Below are 17,916 nucleotides of genomic sequence, written 5' to 3' on the forward strand. Positions count from 1 at the left end.
GCAGTGAAGAATGCACAAGTAATCAAAACTGATGTCTATATCAAGGAAACATATTTATTTGAACCATTAAAAAGTAATCTAATACATCTTTCAAAATGAACTATATTCTTCTACATCATTCTATAAAAATATACCAAGTTCCAATACAACCTTTTCACATAAAGCCAGGTGCGATCATGGCACAAATGGAAAAACAATTTCAGGAAGAGGAAACAAAGGTTTTGTGTATCACCCATATATCCACTTTTGCAATCACAATTTTACCCACTTTGGACGTTGAAAAAAAATAGTCTACCCACATAAGCCAGGCTATTCAGACATTTAGAGAGCACAGTCCTGCGGTTTGGATTTGTTGGGTGGGTAAGATATCAAGGAAGATGAAGTTACAATATATCATTTCCTGCTGTGAAGGGTATCACAGGAAAATTCACTCAACAGCTGTCACCATAGAAATTGAAATGAGTTTCTTTTTACAAGCTAGGTCCCTAGTAAATGGTATCCAACTCCTGTTAGCCCAGGTGATTTTCCCTGCAGTTATTCCAAATGAGAACACAATCAATAACATTCTGTTATAAATTGAATGTAAATGATTTTTCCACAAGCATGAGGTTTACTCAAATTTTGCACTTAAAAAACTCCCCAAAAAACTACCAGCAGACAATACACAGTGGAATGATCTATATTTCTCTACAATTGAGAGAAATTGTATGATTCTAGGAGACTCACATATCCAATAAATATCAGGACCATATGGGTTGTCACATAGGGTAAGAACCATAAATGGCACAACTTCTACTTTAATTAGGTTGGCCGCATCTTTCCATATTTTCCTATTTATTCCAATTTCTAATCTACAATAATCCAATGAACTGTAAGAGAGATGAAAGCTGCATCTCATTTCTCTATCAAAAACACCTCTACTTTACAAAAGTCAAAAGTCATTAAACTATTCCATTAAAATGAGTGCATTTCATTGTGTATAAATTATACCTCAATAAAACTGATTTAAAAAGCAAAACACATACATCCTTATAAGATACAAACTATAGCCTTACATAGGTATTTTCAATATACACACTTAAAGCCCCCAACAGGGGCACCTGGGTGGCTCAGTCGGTTGAGTGTCCAACTTCAGCTCAGGTCATGATCTCACAATCATGAATTCAAGCCCTGCATGGGGCTCACTGCTGTCAGTGGGGAGCCTGCTTTGGGTCCTCTGTCTGTCTCTCTCTCTCTCTCTCTCTCTCTCTCTCTCTCTCTCTCTCTCTGCCCCTACCTGGCTCATGTGCTCTTTCTCTCAAAAATAAATAAAAATGTTAAAAAAAAATAAAGCCCCAAACAAATATCTCTATTTTCCTAAGTAAATTTTTCATATTCCTTTACATTCTTAGTGTATATTCTGGTAGTATAATAATCCCCTAAAGAGAGGCTGTTCTGAATTGGATCTGACTTAGAGTAGTCAAATGATTACAATAAAGAAAAGCTGCCTGAGAGAGTGATAATGAAATATAGAGGGATGGGGGGACCATGGACTAAAGATCAAACATCCAGCAGAATTAATACATTAAATTGATGGATATCTTCCCATTCCCCCACAAATAGTTACAGAGTGTAGAATGCTTCTGAGATTGGCTATCATAAGTTTATGTAACTCTAGGATTACCTCTCACATCTTTCCCTAATAACAGCAGAGAATCAGGGACACAATGTTTTGGGGTTTCTGGGGGAAAGTGGACAAAGACAAGATAAAGGCAACAGCTAATGAGGACTTAAAGTGACAGTCCAGAAGTCACACACTTTCCCTATAGACTCCTTTGGTTTTGAACAGCCATTAATGATGGTCATAATGTTTAAAGCTGTCATTTCATAGATAAAAACAGCAAGGAACACAACAGGCTTTTTTGTTTCACTTTTTAAATGAGCATTTTCAAAATCCGAATTCAATGGGGAGAAAAAAAGGGATCTCTCTTCTGAGGTCACATTGAGGAACAGAAAGCACTCTCAGTCCTCCATGATTAGTTCCTGATTTATGAAAGAATCCCAAATTCCCAAACAACAAAACCAGGACTGAATTTCTGCAAAGGTAGAGTATCAGAATTTTTACTTAGAAATGAGAGAAAAGCCACCAGCTTTCTATCCAAACTACCATCTCATTCAGTCTCAACACTTAGTAGTGTTAAAAACAAGACAAGAGGCCCAAAATGGAGTCACTTACACTAAGACTTAATTACAGTTTCAGTTCTCCCAGAAATGGAATCTTAAACCAGTCAATCAGGAATCACCTAATCAGCACTAGTTAGGTAATCTACCCAACAGACCCCTGCCAAGCCCTAAAGAAACGTGACTTTGCAACAACCAAGCCTCATTTATCTAGTATAATTTCCTTGTTCCTACTCCCTTCTGCCTATAAAGGTCTTTCATTCTGTACAGTTCCTAGGAGCTCATTTGTATCTGTTAGAGTGGATGCTGCCTGATTCATGAATCACGAATCACTGAACAAAGCCAGTAAGTTCTTTAAAATTTATTTCATTGAATTTTTTAACAGTAGCTTTAAAAAACTAAATGAGAGGTAAAATTTTAAAACCTGAAAGTGTTTTTCCCATTCATTCACTCATTCAAGGGTTTACTGAGGTCTTATTTTGCCAGCCACTGTTGAAAGTAATAGAAGGATAGCAGTAAACAAGTTGAACATTATTTCTTGTTCTCATGGAGCTTATGCTGCAGACAAATGAATAAAACAAAATGAACAAACAAACAAACAAAACACCAGCTAGTGATATTTCTGTGAAGAAAAAGGAATAAGGTATATCACAAAGCAATGGAGGGGTGTGCTTTAATTCGGGTGGTTAGGGGCAGACCTCTCAAGATCCGAGAAGACACACCGTTAGACTCCTTTGGTGGATGTCCTTAGTAGCCTCCTTTAGATTGTCTGTGAGCAATATGTCAAGGACCAAGGTAGCTCAATTAAAAATAGGCTTTTTTTCAACGTTTTTTTTTTTTATTTATTTTTGGGACAGAGAGAGACAGAGCATGAACAGGGGAGGGGCAGAGAGAGAGGGAGACACAGACTCGGAAACAGGCTCCAGGCTCCGAGCCATCAGCCCAGAGCCCGACGCGGGGCTCGAACTCACGGACCGCGAGATCGTGACCTGGCTGATGTCGGACGCTTAACCGACTGCGCCACCCAGGCGCCCCAAAAATAGGCTTTTTAAATTCACTTTGTATTATCTTTTATATAATTACTTTCTCAGTCGTAGTTGTAAACAACTGAAAGGGTATTAAACCTTTGGTGAGTCTCAGTATCAGTAGTCTGTCTGCCCTCAGCTCAGTTTATCAAATTTTGTTTTATAAACAAAACTGGATGGAATAGCACAGAACACTTCCATCAGCACCAAACAAATTAGTTGTTAGCTGCTAATGTGTTACAGGTACGACCACAATGCTTTTTCAGACTTTTTAAGAAAGCTATTTCATATAGCATCATCATCATTTTATACTTTGTTAGCACTTTATGCCTAACACAGTATAAAATAACTAATTTTCTTTATTACTTAACTAGAGGACAATCAATGTTTTAAAGAAACCCACTAAGCAAGGGGTGCCTGGGTGGCTCAGTAGCTTAAGTGTCCAACTCTTGATTTGGGCTCCGGTCCTGATCTCATGGTTCCTGTCGAGCCCCATGTCAGGCTTCACATTGACAGCATGGAGACTGCTTGGGATTCTCTCTCCCTCTCTCTCTCTCTGCCCCTCCCCACTTGCACAGGTGAGCTCTCTCTCTGAAAACAAAAATAAATAATCTTTAAATTTAAATAAATAATCACCCACTAAGTGAATAGGAAACTTAATAAATGTAGATAATAAAACTACTTGAAAAGCATAAGCAATCATAAATTTTGCTTCTCAGGAAGACTACCAGCTTCCACAATCCAGAAATCCCTAAGAAAACTTTGGAGTAAGAAGGCTAACAGAAACCTAAACCTCTAGTTACAGATAAGCTACAAGAATACTACGCAAGGCTTCAGTGTTTCCATGACACTGTGTACTCCCATGGAATCATGTACCTCTACAATGCTAACAATCATTATGATTTAGTGTAATTACTTTAGTTAAAATTCTTTATTTTCTGATCAAGATTAAGCCCTATAAGAGCAGATGCAAATATGTATCCCTAGAACTGAGCACCATGTCTTGCGCTGAGTAGAATTTCCCTTAAAATATTTCCCTTAAAATATGTTAAATAAATGATAATAAAACTCCTAGAATGCTAAAAGGTTTATAACCATTTATTACCAAACAGCTCTCACACCAAAGTTCCTCTGCAAGTCACAGCCACTATGCACAACCTGATTACAAAGTCTAATATTTACAAAGGTACATATTTGGCATGACTACATAGCCAGTCAAAGACAGGAAAGATTTTCCTATTTTCTTTCTATATCCTTAAAAAGAAAATCAGTAACTAATTTATGTTTCCATAAATATATTTTTATTTTACATATATCCATGTTTCTGTAAATCATTTGTTAACTTTTTTCAACTTTAAAACATGTTAAGCTAGCAAAGTGAATTAACCTATCTAAAAAAACCCCAGGGAAATTTAGTATTCTATATATATTAAGAGTGGTGGCTTACTTGTACAACTGATGAAAGGTGATGCAAAAGCTGTTTTCAACCCCCTAAACAACTTCCTCATTGAAACAGGCAAATCAATGCCCTTCCAAAGATGTTCACACTCTAATCCTGGGAACCCATGAATATGTTAGGTTACATGGCAAAAGAGACCGTACAGATGAAATTTAGGTTAAGGACCTTGAGATGGGGAGACTATCCTGCATATTTATGTAGGCCAATCTAATCACATGAGGTGGTAAAAGCAGAAAACTTTCTCAGGATAGAAGCAGAAAGATGCAGAAGACATTAGAGAGGTCTGAAGGCATAAGAAGGGCTTGATGAGCGGTTGCTGGCTCTGCGTTAAAATCCACATGCAAGCACCAGAAAGAGACCTCCAGGAGCTCCTACACAGCCTAAGGAATGTGGGCAGCCTCTAGGGGCAAAGACAGGACCCTGGGTGACAGCCCACAAAGAAACGGGAACCTCGGAAGGAAGCATATTCTTCCCCAGAGCCTCCAGTAAGGACCGGAGCCTTGCTGACATCTTGATTTTAGTTCAATGAGACACATGTAGGATTTCCAATCTATACAACTGTATGACAGTAAATGAGTATTGTTTTAATCTACTAAACTTGTGGTAATTTGACATGGCTACAACAGAAGGTTCCAATCTAGATGCATAAGGTTTAAAATTCAGCTTCGTGAACTTTTTCAAGTCAGTGGTTAACTTAAGAACTCTGCCACTTTCTCACCTGGACAACACGACACTTTTAGAATAATGAATTCCTTGTATCTTCAAACCTATACACCACCTAGTTTGCTGCTGCTCTTTGTTCTTAGCTCCCTCTGCTAGAAAACATCTACATTACAATTCATTCGTCATAAAATCATCGTGGCATTTCTTCTCCCCAGTTTACTTCACCTGGCCATAAAAAAACTGCTAACATTTTTTTTAAGTTTATTTATTTTGAGAGAGTACGTGAGTAGGGGAGGGGTAAAGAGAGGGAGAGGGAGAGAAAGAGAATCCCAAGCAGGCTCCGCACTGTCAACATAGAGCCTGATACAGGGTTCAAAATCAAACCATGAGATCTTGACCTGAGCTGAAGTCAGACACTTAAGTGACTGAGCGACCCAAGTGCTCCCAAACTGCTAACATTAAAAAAAATTTTTTTCACAGATTTATTCAACCAAAACAAAAAAAGAAAATACCCAATAAAATGGGAACAATTAAGTAAAAATAGATCTATCTTCAATTGAGCATTACAGACTCACTTAAAATTAGACTCATGGAAATAAATTTTATACTTAGTTATGACATATTATAAGAAAGAATGTTTAACTTTAACCACTTTAATTATAATTACATAAAATTATACATAGAGATTACAACAAAGGCTTGGCAGTGGTTTTATTAGTAACACAGGGTTCATCTCTTGTATTTGGCCAAATTTTATATATTGTGCCTACAAACTTTTTTGAATGTTTATTTGTTTTGACAAAGAGAGAGAAAGCACACAGGTGTGTACTGGAGAGGAGCAGTGAGAGAGGGAGAGAGAAAATCCCAAGCAGGCTCCACGCTGTCAGCGCAGAGCCCAATGTGGGGCTCGATCTCACGAACCCAGAGATCATGATGCGAGCCGAAATCAAGAGCCAGATGCTTAACTGACTGAGCCCCTCAGTGGCCCCTATATTTTATCAGAAACAATTTAAACGGCATTAAACTTGTAACATAATCCACATAAGATATCACCTCTCACAAATAAGATTTCCTATGTCTATTTACTCTACTTGATTAAGCTGTAGCAATTATTCTAGTACAGCTTTGGTTGGGGGGGGGTGTGGGGGAGAGGCACTGTATAGGGGCGTGTGTGTGTGCATAAAATGGTCTTCTTTCCTTGTTAGAATATACATTTTTAAGGGATCACATCTATTAGTTCCTTTGTATATAGTCAGAATATCCTTTATAGTGCCTTTAACACAACAAGCTGATTTTAAATACTTTTTGTGCATTTCTAAGAAGGCATGAACATGTTCCATACAGAAATGAAAATATTCCAAGGACAATAAATAATAGAAAAGAATACATTGTTTTTAATTTATTAGTATCTTACAAGGCACCTAGAACACCCTCACAATAGTCACTGAGCTGTAAAAGCTTGTTGTTGTTGCATGCAGGAAAGGAAATACATAGTTCAAAGCACTGCTGGAGGCTAGAACTGGGGATAAGAGAGGGTTGACAAACAACTGAAGCATGTGGACCACATTAATGAGGCTTTCATTTCAGTCCTCAATTGGTGGAAGTCCCTATCCACTAAACCTTTTTCTAGCACATGAATGCCCACACAATTTTCTGATTTCAAAATGAGAATGAACTCAAAAAGAAAACACCAAGAACTGCACCATGATGTACACTGGGAAAAGTCTCTTACAGAGATTGCATTTCTGATATAAAATCTATGACAGCAAGAGCTTTAGAGAAATAAATAAAAATGTGTACATACTGGGGCACCTGGGTGGCTCAGTGAGTTAAGTGTCTGACTCTTGATTTCAGCTCAAGTCATGATCTCAAGGTCGACAGATGAGCCCCATGTCAGGTTCTGCGCTGGGTGTGGAGCCTGCTTGGGATTCTCTCTCTATCCCTCTCTGCCCCTCCCCCCCAATAGCACACACATGCACTCTCTCAAAAAAACAAAAGTGTACATATTAACCAAATGTACTGCATTAGAAAAAAAATTTACAAGAGCAGTCTGTAATAATACCAACTGAAGGAAGATGCTCATTATTTTAAATGATTTTAAAATAAAGGGTTAATATAAGCATGTGTTTACAAATTCAGGATGCATTACAAGTTAATCCATGTGATGCAGTCCAAGTATTTACTATAGGCTATATGCTACTTTGCTGGTTTATTTTACCTTTATTTGATTTCTATTTCATTGTTGAGCTCAAATATGCTAACAAATTTAGGAGAAACAGTATAATAAATACATGTTTTTTAATTAGTTGTTCTTTAATGAAAGGCAAAGCATTACTTAAGAGAAGCTATTAATCTATTAATTAGATTACTAATTAATAATCTAGGGCACCTAGATTATTGGGGCACCTGGGGGGCTCAGTCAGTTAAGTGTCCAACTTCAGCTCAGGTCATGATATCACTGCTTGTGAGTTTGAGCCCCACATCTGGCTCTGTGCTGACAGCTCAGAGCCTGGAGCCTGCTTCAGATTCTATGACTCCCTCTCTCTCTGCCCCTTCCCTGCTCATGCTCTGTCTCTGTCTCAAAAATAAACATTAAAAAATTTAAAAATAAATAAAATGTTAAAAAAAATAATTATAATCTGCCCCCATTCATTTCAAGTCTTGAGGTGGAAGGGTAAAAGAGGATACATACACTGTGGGGAAAGGGATTATTTCTAAGGAAAAAAAAATTCAAACAACTAAAGTTCTCACGTGAGCTGAAAGTTTCCCTCTTTAGTCTCACCTGTTCATACTTACTTGTTTTTAAGTGACATAATAAAAATCATCTTTAATATATGCTCTTGATAATCTAATACCATTTTATAAGTATAATCCCATGGGTAATATAATTAGGTTAGCAAAGATATTTATTTACGATAAACTTCTACATTCACAAGAACATAGTCCAAGACCTTTATATATCTCCAAATTTAAAAATCAGTACATTATACAATTCACCCTAGAAAATGCAGTGATGTGAGGATGACAGCAAAGTCACGATGAGATGAGACCCATTAGATGACACATCTAATGATAGGTTCTTTACAGATAGATAGAGAATTTACTCAAATTCTCTCTGGCATTTGGAAATTTAACTTTTTTTTTTAAGTCTAAGCAATTTTATTTCTTCCAATTGAGGAGTTCTTAGTATCACTTTTGAAAAAATAGTAAAGTCTTATGAAATCATTCATTCATTCATTTCTTTTGAGAAGGGAAACGTAGTACTTTTCATTAGAAAAATCAGGTTTCCTTAATAGTGAACATCTTGAGGTTCTATCACCAACCAAACTTTAAAACAGGAATAATGAGGGACGCCTGGCTGAATCAGTTGGTGGAGTGTACAACTCTTGATCTCAGGGTTGTGAGTTTGAGCCCTATATTGGGTGTAGAGATTACTTAAAAATAAAATCTTAAAAATTAAAAAAAAAAGGATAATGATAAAGGACCATCTGTCATGAATTGGTCTTATGGGATGAGATGGTCTGAATAAGAACTATAAAAAGTACTTTGTGAACTCCAGCCAGTGTGATTTCTTGGTCCCATCTCCTCCTACCTCTTCTAAAAACTCGCCCCTTCAATTATTTTCTCTTAGTTCCACAGACTTCATTTCCCCCTTAACCTGTACATATTCACCTTTCCAATCTTAAGGAAAAATACAACTTTCTCCAACTATGAAACTCATGGATATTGTCTACTTTTTTCCTTGCTCTGCCAAGAGTAGGCTACACTCCCTTGTACTTCCACAGCATAATTTCTCATTTACTTCTAGACTCTTCACAGGAATCAGAATGATATCTGCACCACTACAATGTTGTAGCTAAGCCACCAGTGACCCCCACATGCCTAATCCAACTGACATTATATAATTCTCAACTGACTTTTCTATGGCATCTGACAATGTTTACCATTCCTTTTTGAAATCTTTCCCTTAGCATCTTTGATCCCGTTATCCCTTGTGTTCCTGTTTCATTCAAGATTCCTCATTACTTTTCACTGGTTTCTTTTTTAATTCACCTCCTACCTTCATCACTGCCCATTGCAAGTCACCTAAACACTGAGGTTCTACATATGAGTTTTATCCAGGGCCATGTCCCCTTGTCACTTTATACTCTCTCCCTGAGTGATATCAACCATTGCCCTGATTTTACCCACCACCTAAACAGTGATGATTAGCAAATGAGTCTCTCTGTGGTGTAAACCTCACTCTTAAACTGTGGTCTGTATTTAGCCACTTACTAAACATTTGCCCCAGAGCTCCACAGGCACCTGAAGTTTAAAATGTCTTAAACTACCAAACCTATAATCTCAGCAACATATTCATTCCCTAATCCCCTTGTCTTCCTCTATGCTCCTTCTTCATTAGTGACAACATCAGCTCTCAAGTGAGAGTAAAGTTCAGTCCAATATGAGTACCCACTGGGAGCCACTACTGTGCTGGAAGTACAGAATCCAAAACAAGTCACGACTCTACTATTTAAGGAAATAATTCCATGAGAAACACAGTTAAAATAATAAAATTATGTATTTTGTGTTTAATTCTATTAGAGATGTTTACAAATTTTGTGCCATGTTTAAGTGCCTCTCAAATGAAGTCAAAACTTTAAACTCCTTGCGAACAGAAAATGGGTCTTATGTTTTTATTCCAAGCTTATAACAGGCACTCAGTTGCTGATGAATGGATGGACACTACAAATGAATAAAAATAAGCTTGTATTTCCATAAGACATTGAAGCAAAATGTTTCTCTATGCTTAATTTAACTTTTAACTAGAGAACTAGGTTAAATTAAAAAAAATTGACACATCACTTCAACATCCTCAGAATAATATATATTGTTAAGCAATATCCTAGATTAGTAGGTTGGCAAAGTGTTAAACTAATTCTCTTTTGAGTGTCTAGGTCCTGTAAAAAGGATTTGAGAATTTCTCTGTAGTGCTACTTTAATTTTTACAGGTATTTGTATCATCTCCCAAATTAGTTTTATTGACAAATTTAATTAAAATGCAATTCATCATTCTTCTTTGATCATTAGAGGCACTAACAAAATTAGACCTAATAATGATCTCAATCTCAACCTCCTAACGTCTATCCCCCCTAGGTAACATCTAAACTATACAGGTCATGCAAATCAATGATGGTAACTATTTTGTAACAAGATTATCATTAGAACCTTTCAAATCAAATAGCATTATTTCCTATTTTGAACTAAGCAAAAGAAAGGTAAAAAGAAAAACATTACATTTAGACACCCAAAAAAGACAATATGCTTGAAATGCATATCACAAGGTTACTTTCTTTGTACAAGAGAAAGTGTCAAACTATGCACATCAGCTGCCACCCTACATACAGACGTCTCTGACATGGTAATAAAATGAGAAGCCATTTCATTTAATAATGATAAAAAAGAAACATCAGTTGGTGCATATTACATGTAGCATCTAGCCCTTGTTGCCTAGCAACCAGTCCTGAATGAACTCTGCTGAGAATGAAAGGCCTAAACGAATGTACAGTTTGTGCAAGTTTCAAGGACTTGAAGAGATGTGTCAGTAGTTAATCTAAATTCTAGTTGACAATTACCATACTGAGGTGGAGGAAGAAGAACCCATCATTATTGCATAGAATCAAGCATTAACTAAAGGTGAGATTCAGACATTTAGGTTTATATCTTCTGAACCAGGTTTTATACCCGAAAAAATGTGGCAATATGACTTACAAATTACAAAAACATCATTCAGGAAACAAAGAGAATATTTCTGTTATAATATGCATTCATTCATTCAATGAAACACATAATGAACACCTATCATGTGTCATATACTGTCCCAGCACTGGAAATACAAATTTGAAAGTCACCTTACAAGCTCTCAAGCAGCCCATACTATAATGGAGTCATCAGAAAGTAAACAAATGATTACCACATTGTAAGTTCTGTAATACACAAGTAGCCATGGGGATATTATGAAAACACATATAAAAAACATCAGATTCAAACTGGGGGGAGTGGCCTGGGAACTAAATAGTCAGGGAAAACTTATCAGATGAGGTAACATGGGCTAAGTCTTAAAGGACAAGCAAAAATTAGTTAAGTTACTGAAAGGAAGGAAGGGGAGAACATTCCAGGCAGATGGAAAGATATTCTCAAGGGCAGAGAGGTCGACAACAGCAAGCAGTATTAGAGGAACTTCAGGCATTTGGTGGCACTAGAAGTTAGGGGACCAGTACTAAAAGCATCCAAAGAGACACAGCAGGCCCTTCTAGAAGGACCTCACAAGCCACTCAAGAAGTTCAGACTTCCTTTGCAGTGAAATTGGGGAGACAGAGAATGATTTTAAGCCAAGGAATAATATAATTCTGGCAATCGTGTGAAATATTTTAGAGGGCAAACAGGGCAACAAGGAAAATATAGAAGAAGTTACTACAACAATAGAGATACTCAGGAGACAAAATCAAGAGATTTGGATGGGCAGGAGAGGGAGGTTGGGGAAGCAACTCAAACATGATTCAGTAACAGTGCTCTAGGAAATGCAAAAACTGTGTACAGTATTCATGCTAGTCAATCCAATGAAATGTTAGTCTGAACCATCCTCAACAACAAAACAATTATACAGAGGTTAAAAATCGTGTCTCTGGGAAGGAAAAGTTACCAGAGAGAAGAGTAAGAGAGGTGGGAAAGAGAAAAAAGTGAAAAGGAGTGAAGAAAAATAAAGAGCACTAACAGATACTAGAAATTAATATCCATCTAAGTTTCTGAATGAGAAGTAACATTCTAAGTTTTAAAAGAATAAAAAGTTGGTAGCTACACTTGTGGTGAGCACAGCGTAACAGATAAACTTGTTGAAGCATAATGTTGTACACCTAAAACTAAGGCAACATTATGCTTCAACTATACTTCGATTAAAAAGGTGGGGAGGGGGGATTAGATGGGAGGTAGGGCCAATTTTCTATAACTACCTTTTTATCCATTCTCACACTTCAAGCATGTGCCCAAAGTTTATTTACATCCTATCTACTGAGTTGCCCACTCTCAATAACATCCATCCTAGGATCAGGTAAGTCAAAATATGAAGTGGGGCCCAGATTAACATTGCTCTGGTCACTATTAATCTATTTGATCTGACTCCTTAAAATATTAAAGCCAAATCTACTTTACATGTTACAATTCAAAGGCACAATTAGCAAATGCTTGGATCAGTATCGTTTTCAAATTGTTACTCATTCTTTAGCTCAGAAATTCACTGTTTTTGACATTTCTCATCTACTTTTATGATGACATTTTATCTACTCTTGCCCTGGCCTTTGGCAGAAAACAATGTAATTCTAACTAAATAATTATAGAATTGTATTTTTTAAAACAACAATCAGACAGACTTCTTGAAACATATTTTCCAGAATGTTGTGTGATTAATGGATACCATATCAGTTTTCAAACCCTGACAAATAAGCAACTGAGATTCAAAACACATAAAAATTGAGAAAGAAATCTTGTAAAGCCATACTTTGTGCTGTTTGATACAACAGCAGGATCCTGATCTCCTTTCATTCTCAATGAATTCTGTCTAACTGAGCTCTGTGCAAAGATAAATCCCAAAGACATTAATATACACATTTATACATAAGACAAATATGTCAATTAGGACAAGCGTTTAATTCACCAATATGTACTACTTGGATTTACTGAAAGCATTTCCTATTTTTCTTTTACTTCTTAAGCTTTACTTCTGATTTGAATATTTTGCCTTTTGTCTGTTAGAGGCAACAGAAAGAGGAGTAAAATCTTGAAAGAGAAATAGGTTGTGAAGAGACAAACAGAGATCAAAATGGAATAAATTAGGGTGATTCAGGGTTGTTGAATGAACTTGGGAAGTGTGGGAGGCAGGGAGGAAAGAAGTCACATACAAAGAGGTAGTTTAGAACAGAAGTGGGCTGAGCCATAGTTGATATGTTATTGGCATTAAATTCAAGAACCAAACTCTCTCAAAACAGGTTAATTGAAGAGAACTGGCAATTCTGGTAACCAGTGCAAGCAACAGGAAATTGGCCCTCAAACTTACTTTGTAATTCATGACATGTTTTGTTTCTATCGTTGGAAGGGAAGGGGAAGCATGTGCTGTCAACATGTGAATTCCACACAATCTAAGATAGCACAGTGATATATAGCCATTTAATAAAAACTTTGTCCCTCTATATTTAGGTCCCTTGGACACACTCAAAAAGAAAAAAAAAAAAGAATAAAAAGAAACTATAAGATGTTTGCCTACATAAAACTTGAAAACATAGGTATGATGGATAATGCACCATTTTCAAAAACTTTCAAGAAAAAAATGTAATAACAAATACACCTCAGAATTACTATCCTTTACATCTAAAATATGTAAGATCAAATAAAATCAGGAGATTCTAACAACACATGAACAAATATACAAATAGTTAATTCCACTCCAAAATGAAAATGGGTAATAAAATGTTTTAGGATCATTCTTACTAAGAATCAATGAAACGTACTTGGTCACAGTAGTATCCTCTGTGATTAACTATTAAATTAGCAATGGTTTTAGTTGTCCTCTCTTCTTCAGGGTACAGTAAAATGGGCGATCTTGTATAATATAAAAATATAAGCAGGATAAGGTTTTTGAAAAATACATATACTTAAATCTTTAAAATGGTTCATATGCCTTGACAAAGTAATTGCACTTCTGAGAACCTATGCTAAGAAAATGATAAAAAATATAGACAAAGATTAACATATGGCATTTTTTACACTAGTGAAAAGAACTGGAAATGATCTAAATGCCCCCAAAAGGATGAATAGACTACAGTACAGTCATACAATAAAATACCATGCAATCACTAAAAATAATGTTTTTGAAGAGAGGCTAATAACAGAAAAGTCTTGCATTTATTTTAAAATGAAAAAAACCCAGCAAATGTAAAGTATAATTTCAACACTAGGTTCCAAAACAGCACAGAAGGAAGTATTACTTCTGAGTGGTAATGATGGGTTTTTCCTTTCCCTTTCCTATACTTTCTAATTTTTTAAAAAATAATGAGAATATATTATTCTTGTATTTAGAAAACAAATCCTACCTATTTCATCTATCCCCAATAAAATTGTGCGGGTCCCAGAAGTATGCTTTCACTTTGCATGTAAATAGCTCATTCCTTTGAGATCTTTCTGTAGTCACCTCTGCTTGTTTTAACTTCAACTTATCAACTAGTTCTACATACTTTCATGGAATTAAAAAGCTTCGAACAGACCCCAAAGTCAAGGGTAGCAAGTGTATTATATTAAGAACTTCAACTTGCATCACAGAATTAAAGCAAGGAACAAAAACTGTTAAGTTTTTAGTAACTGAAGGGGTTTTAATCACTTTAATACACTTTGCCCACTTTGATGCACTTGCAATCATAAGCATAAGGGTTATGTCATCTTATTACCTGAGATGGTTAAGCAGAGGCTGAAGTCTCTCATCTGACTGCACAGCAGGCAAGGACCTGGCTGTTAACTAAAAGCAGAAAACAGGGTTAGTAAAAACGGCAAAGATCAATTACTGAACACATCTGAACACTAAATGCAAAACAGGGAGAGGGGGTACTTAAAATGTAAGCACATTTTTTTTCTTTTTTAAATTAAAGAATTGCACAGAAAGCTGACACATGTGAGTAAAGCTAACTACATGGCCCTAAGTTTTGCAGGATAGGTCACTGAGTTTAGAAGTAAAGAAAAAGGAGGTAAAGCAAAAAGAATAAGAGAAGAATATCTTGAGAACATCTTTTCATGAGTTCATGAGAAAACTTCTAGTTATAAAAATATTATCTTTGTAGGTACACCTGGGTGGCTCAGTCAGTTAAGCGTCTGACTTTGGCTCGGGTTGTGATCTTGTGGTTCATGAATTTGAGCCCTGCATTGGGCTCTGCGCTGACAGCTCAGAGCCTGGAGCCTGCTTTGGATTCTGTGTCTCCCTCTCTCATTGCCCCTGCCCCACTTGCGCTCTACCTCTCTCTCAAAAATAAACAAACATTAAAAAATTAAAAAATATACATACATTATCTTTGTAAATAAAAATGAAAAAACTTCTAAATTTATAGCAATCAACTTTGTAGCACTGAATCGTGGGATGATGAAGAAACTGGGGAGAGGAACTTTCATTTATAGCTAAGCCACTGTGAAATTGGTTACATGCAGAATTGGTTACACACACACACACACACACACACACACAAACTCTTTCTCTCTCTCTCTACCATGTACTCCTTCATTCTGAGAACCACATTACTATAAGAAACCAAGAATATCTTTTAAACACACAAAAGCAACTCAAAAGTATTTAATATTGACAACTGACACCAAACTGATCTAGAAAAGAAAATGTAAGATTCAAAGCCTTATTGTTAAATATTATACCTCAGGTTGAAAGTTTATCATGAAAATGTGAGCCTCTGCTATACTTTATTGCAATATTAATTATATCTCTATGTATCTCTCATTCTTTTCTGTTCTTAAAAGAAAGCCCTCTTATACTATAAGAATTTAACTCCCCCAAAGTAAAAACATTCATCCAAAGCAACCAGAGAGCCTGAAGTAACCTTAATAAAACACCAAAACAAATGTAAAAGATTTCTTCTAGATCCTATTATGTCAATATAGATCTTGAAATGTAACAGTGAATTATTTGACAGTTCACAAAACAGAACCTTCCTTAAGGCAAACGACAAACTGAAAGTAGCCTTTGCTTTTATACAGGGTATCCTTTCTAATTGTTTCATACATTAATTAAAATGTTCTAAAAACAAAACACATTTAATTCATAACACCTAATTTTTAGTATTATACAAGTAAAATAAAATCACTTTTAAAACATCTAATATATACTGTGCTTGTGGGGAAAAAATGTTGACCAAAATGCCACATGTGAAGTCATTCTAATTAAATCATCTAATTAATAAAATGGAGAGACATTCCCACTTTGGGACAAGAGTTAACACAGTCAACAGTCTTCAACTAATTTAAAATAAAGTGAGACAGTCTGCTGCAAATTTAGCATAGCCAAAAGACTCTCAGTATCTCTAAGAAATGTTAAATCTATACTTCATGACATAAAATGTTGTATGTTTTATAAGGTTTTATAAACAAAACACTTTTGGGGCACCTGAATGGCTCAGTCAACTAAGCATCCAACTGTTTTTTTGTTTTTGTTTTTTCATTTAAAAAAACACAGTAGAGAGCCTGATGGCAAGGCTCAAACTCATGAACCACGAGATTATGACCAGAGCCGAAATCGAACGCTTAACCGACTAAGCCACCCAGGCACCCCGCATCCCATTCTTGACTTCAGCTCAGGTCATGATCTCACGGTTTGTGAGTTCAAGCCCCACATTGGGCTCTGCACTGAGAGTGTGGAGCCTGCTTGAGATTCTCTTTTTCACACTTTCTCCAAGTGTGTACTCGCTCTCTCTCAAAATAAATTAACTTAAAAAGAGCCAAAATTTTATAAACATAACACTTTAATACACACGATATCTGCTAGTGTCAAATCCCTTAATAAAATGTCATCTAAGAGATTGCATGGCTCAGAACCAGTTATGCTCAAAAAAGAAAATTTATCTAGATATTTCAAAAGTGAATTTTCTGAAAACAGATGGAGAAGACAGACTGGGCTTTTTCAGTTACTTCTGTCAATCTACATAGCATGCTTTCTAATCAAACTGTCTTTTCTAAATGAAAGCAAACAAAAACACTCCAGTAACTGCAATATATTTCAAAATATATTGTTCATTCCATACAGAGAATATTTCTCAACTCAATGCTATCATAATCTTAGCCTTCATTTCCTTTTTCCTAAACTATTAATACATCTCCACTCACTGTTGTTTCTGCTTCCACTCTTGCCTCTTCCCTAATTTATTCTCCACACAAAGGCCAAATTGAAATTTTCAAAATGAAAGTTAACCATTCCCCTCATTAGGCTGAAGTTATTACACCTGCTCTTTCATTAGACATTCTAAAATGTCCTGTTGACCCACACTGCTGAAACACTGGGCACAGGATGAGTGTGACTGACGACAAGCACACTTTAGAGATACTACAGGTTCCGTTCCAGACCAACATAATAAAGCAAATATTGCAAAAAAAGTGAATCAAGTAGGTTGTCTGGTTTCCCAGTGCACATAAAAGTTATATTTACACTATACTGTAGCCTATTAAGTATGCATGGCATTACATCTAAAAAAAAAATGCACTTACTTTAGAAGTACTTTACTGCTAAAAAATACTAACCATCCTCTGAGCTTTCAGCAAGTCATAATCTTTTTGCTGGTAGAGGGTCTCGCCTTAATGTAGATGGCAGCTGACTGATCCAGGGTAGTGTCTGCTGAAGGATGAGGTGGCTGTGGCAATTTCTTAAAATAAAAGAGAAGTCTGCCACATCCATTAACCCTTTCAGGAATGATTTCTCTGTAGCACACAATGCTGTTTGATAGCATTATACCCACAAAAGTTCTAGGGTCAATCGTCTAAAACCCTGCCGCTGCTTCCTCAACTAAGTTTATGTCATGTTCTAAATCCTATGTTGTC

The 17,916-nt window shown here is 36.1% G+C and overlaps 1 protein-coding gene across 1 annotated transcript in view; it reads right to left on the bottom strand.

Annotated features, from left to right (window-relative positions):
- The window catches only part of PRIM2 (DNA primase subunit 2), a 358,287-nt gene that overhangs the window by 162,844 nt on the left and 177,527 nt on the right, over window positions 1-17,916 (bottom strand). The window contains exon 8 of the mRNA XM_047102680.1: window positions 14,781-14,848. Coding sequence (XP_046958636.1) covers window positions 14,781-14,848 — 68 coding nt within the window. The remainder of the gene's footprint in view (window positions 1-14,780; window positions 14,849-17,916) is intronic.

The sequence above is a fragment of the Lynx rufus genome, unplaced genomic scaffold (genome assembly GCF_022079265.1).
Source record: "Lynx rufus isolate CCGP_SWC_20201006 ecotype Redwood Valley unplaced genomic scaffold, mLynRuf1.p SCAF_6, whole genome shotgun sequence".
NCBI classification, from domain to species: Eukaryota; Metazoa; Chordata; class Mammalia; order Carnivora; family Felidae; genus Lynx; species Lynx rufus.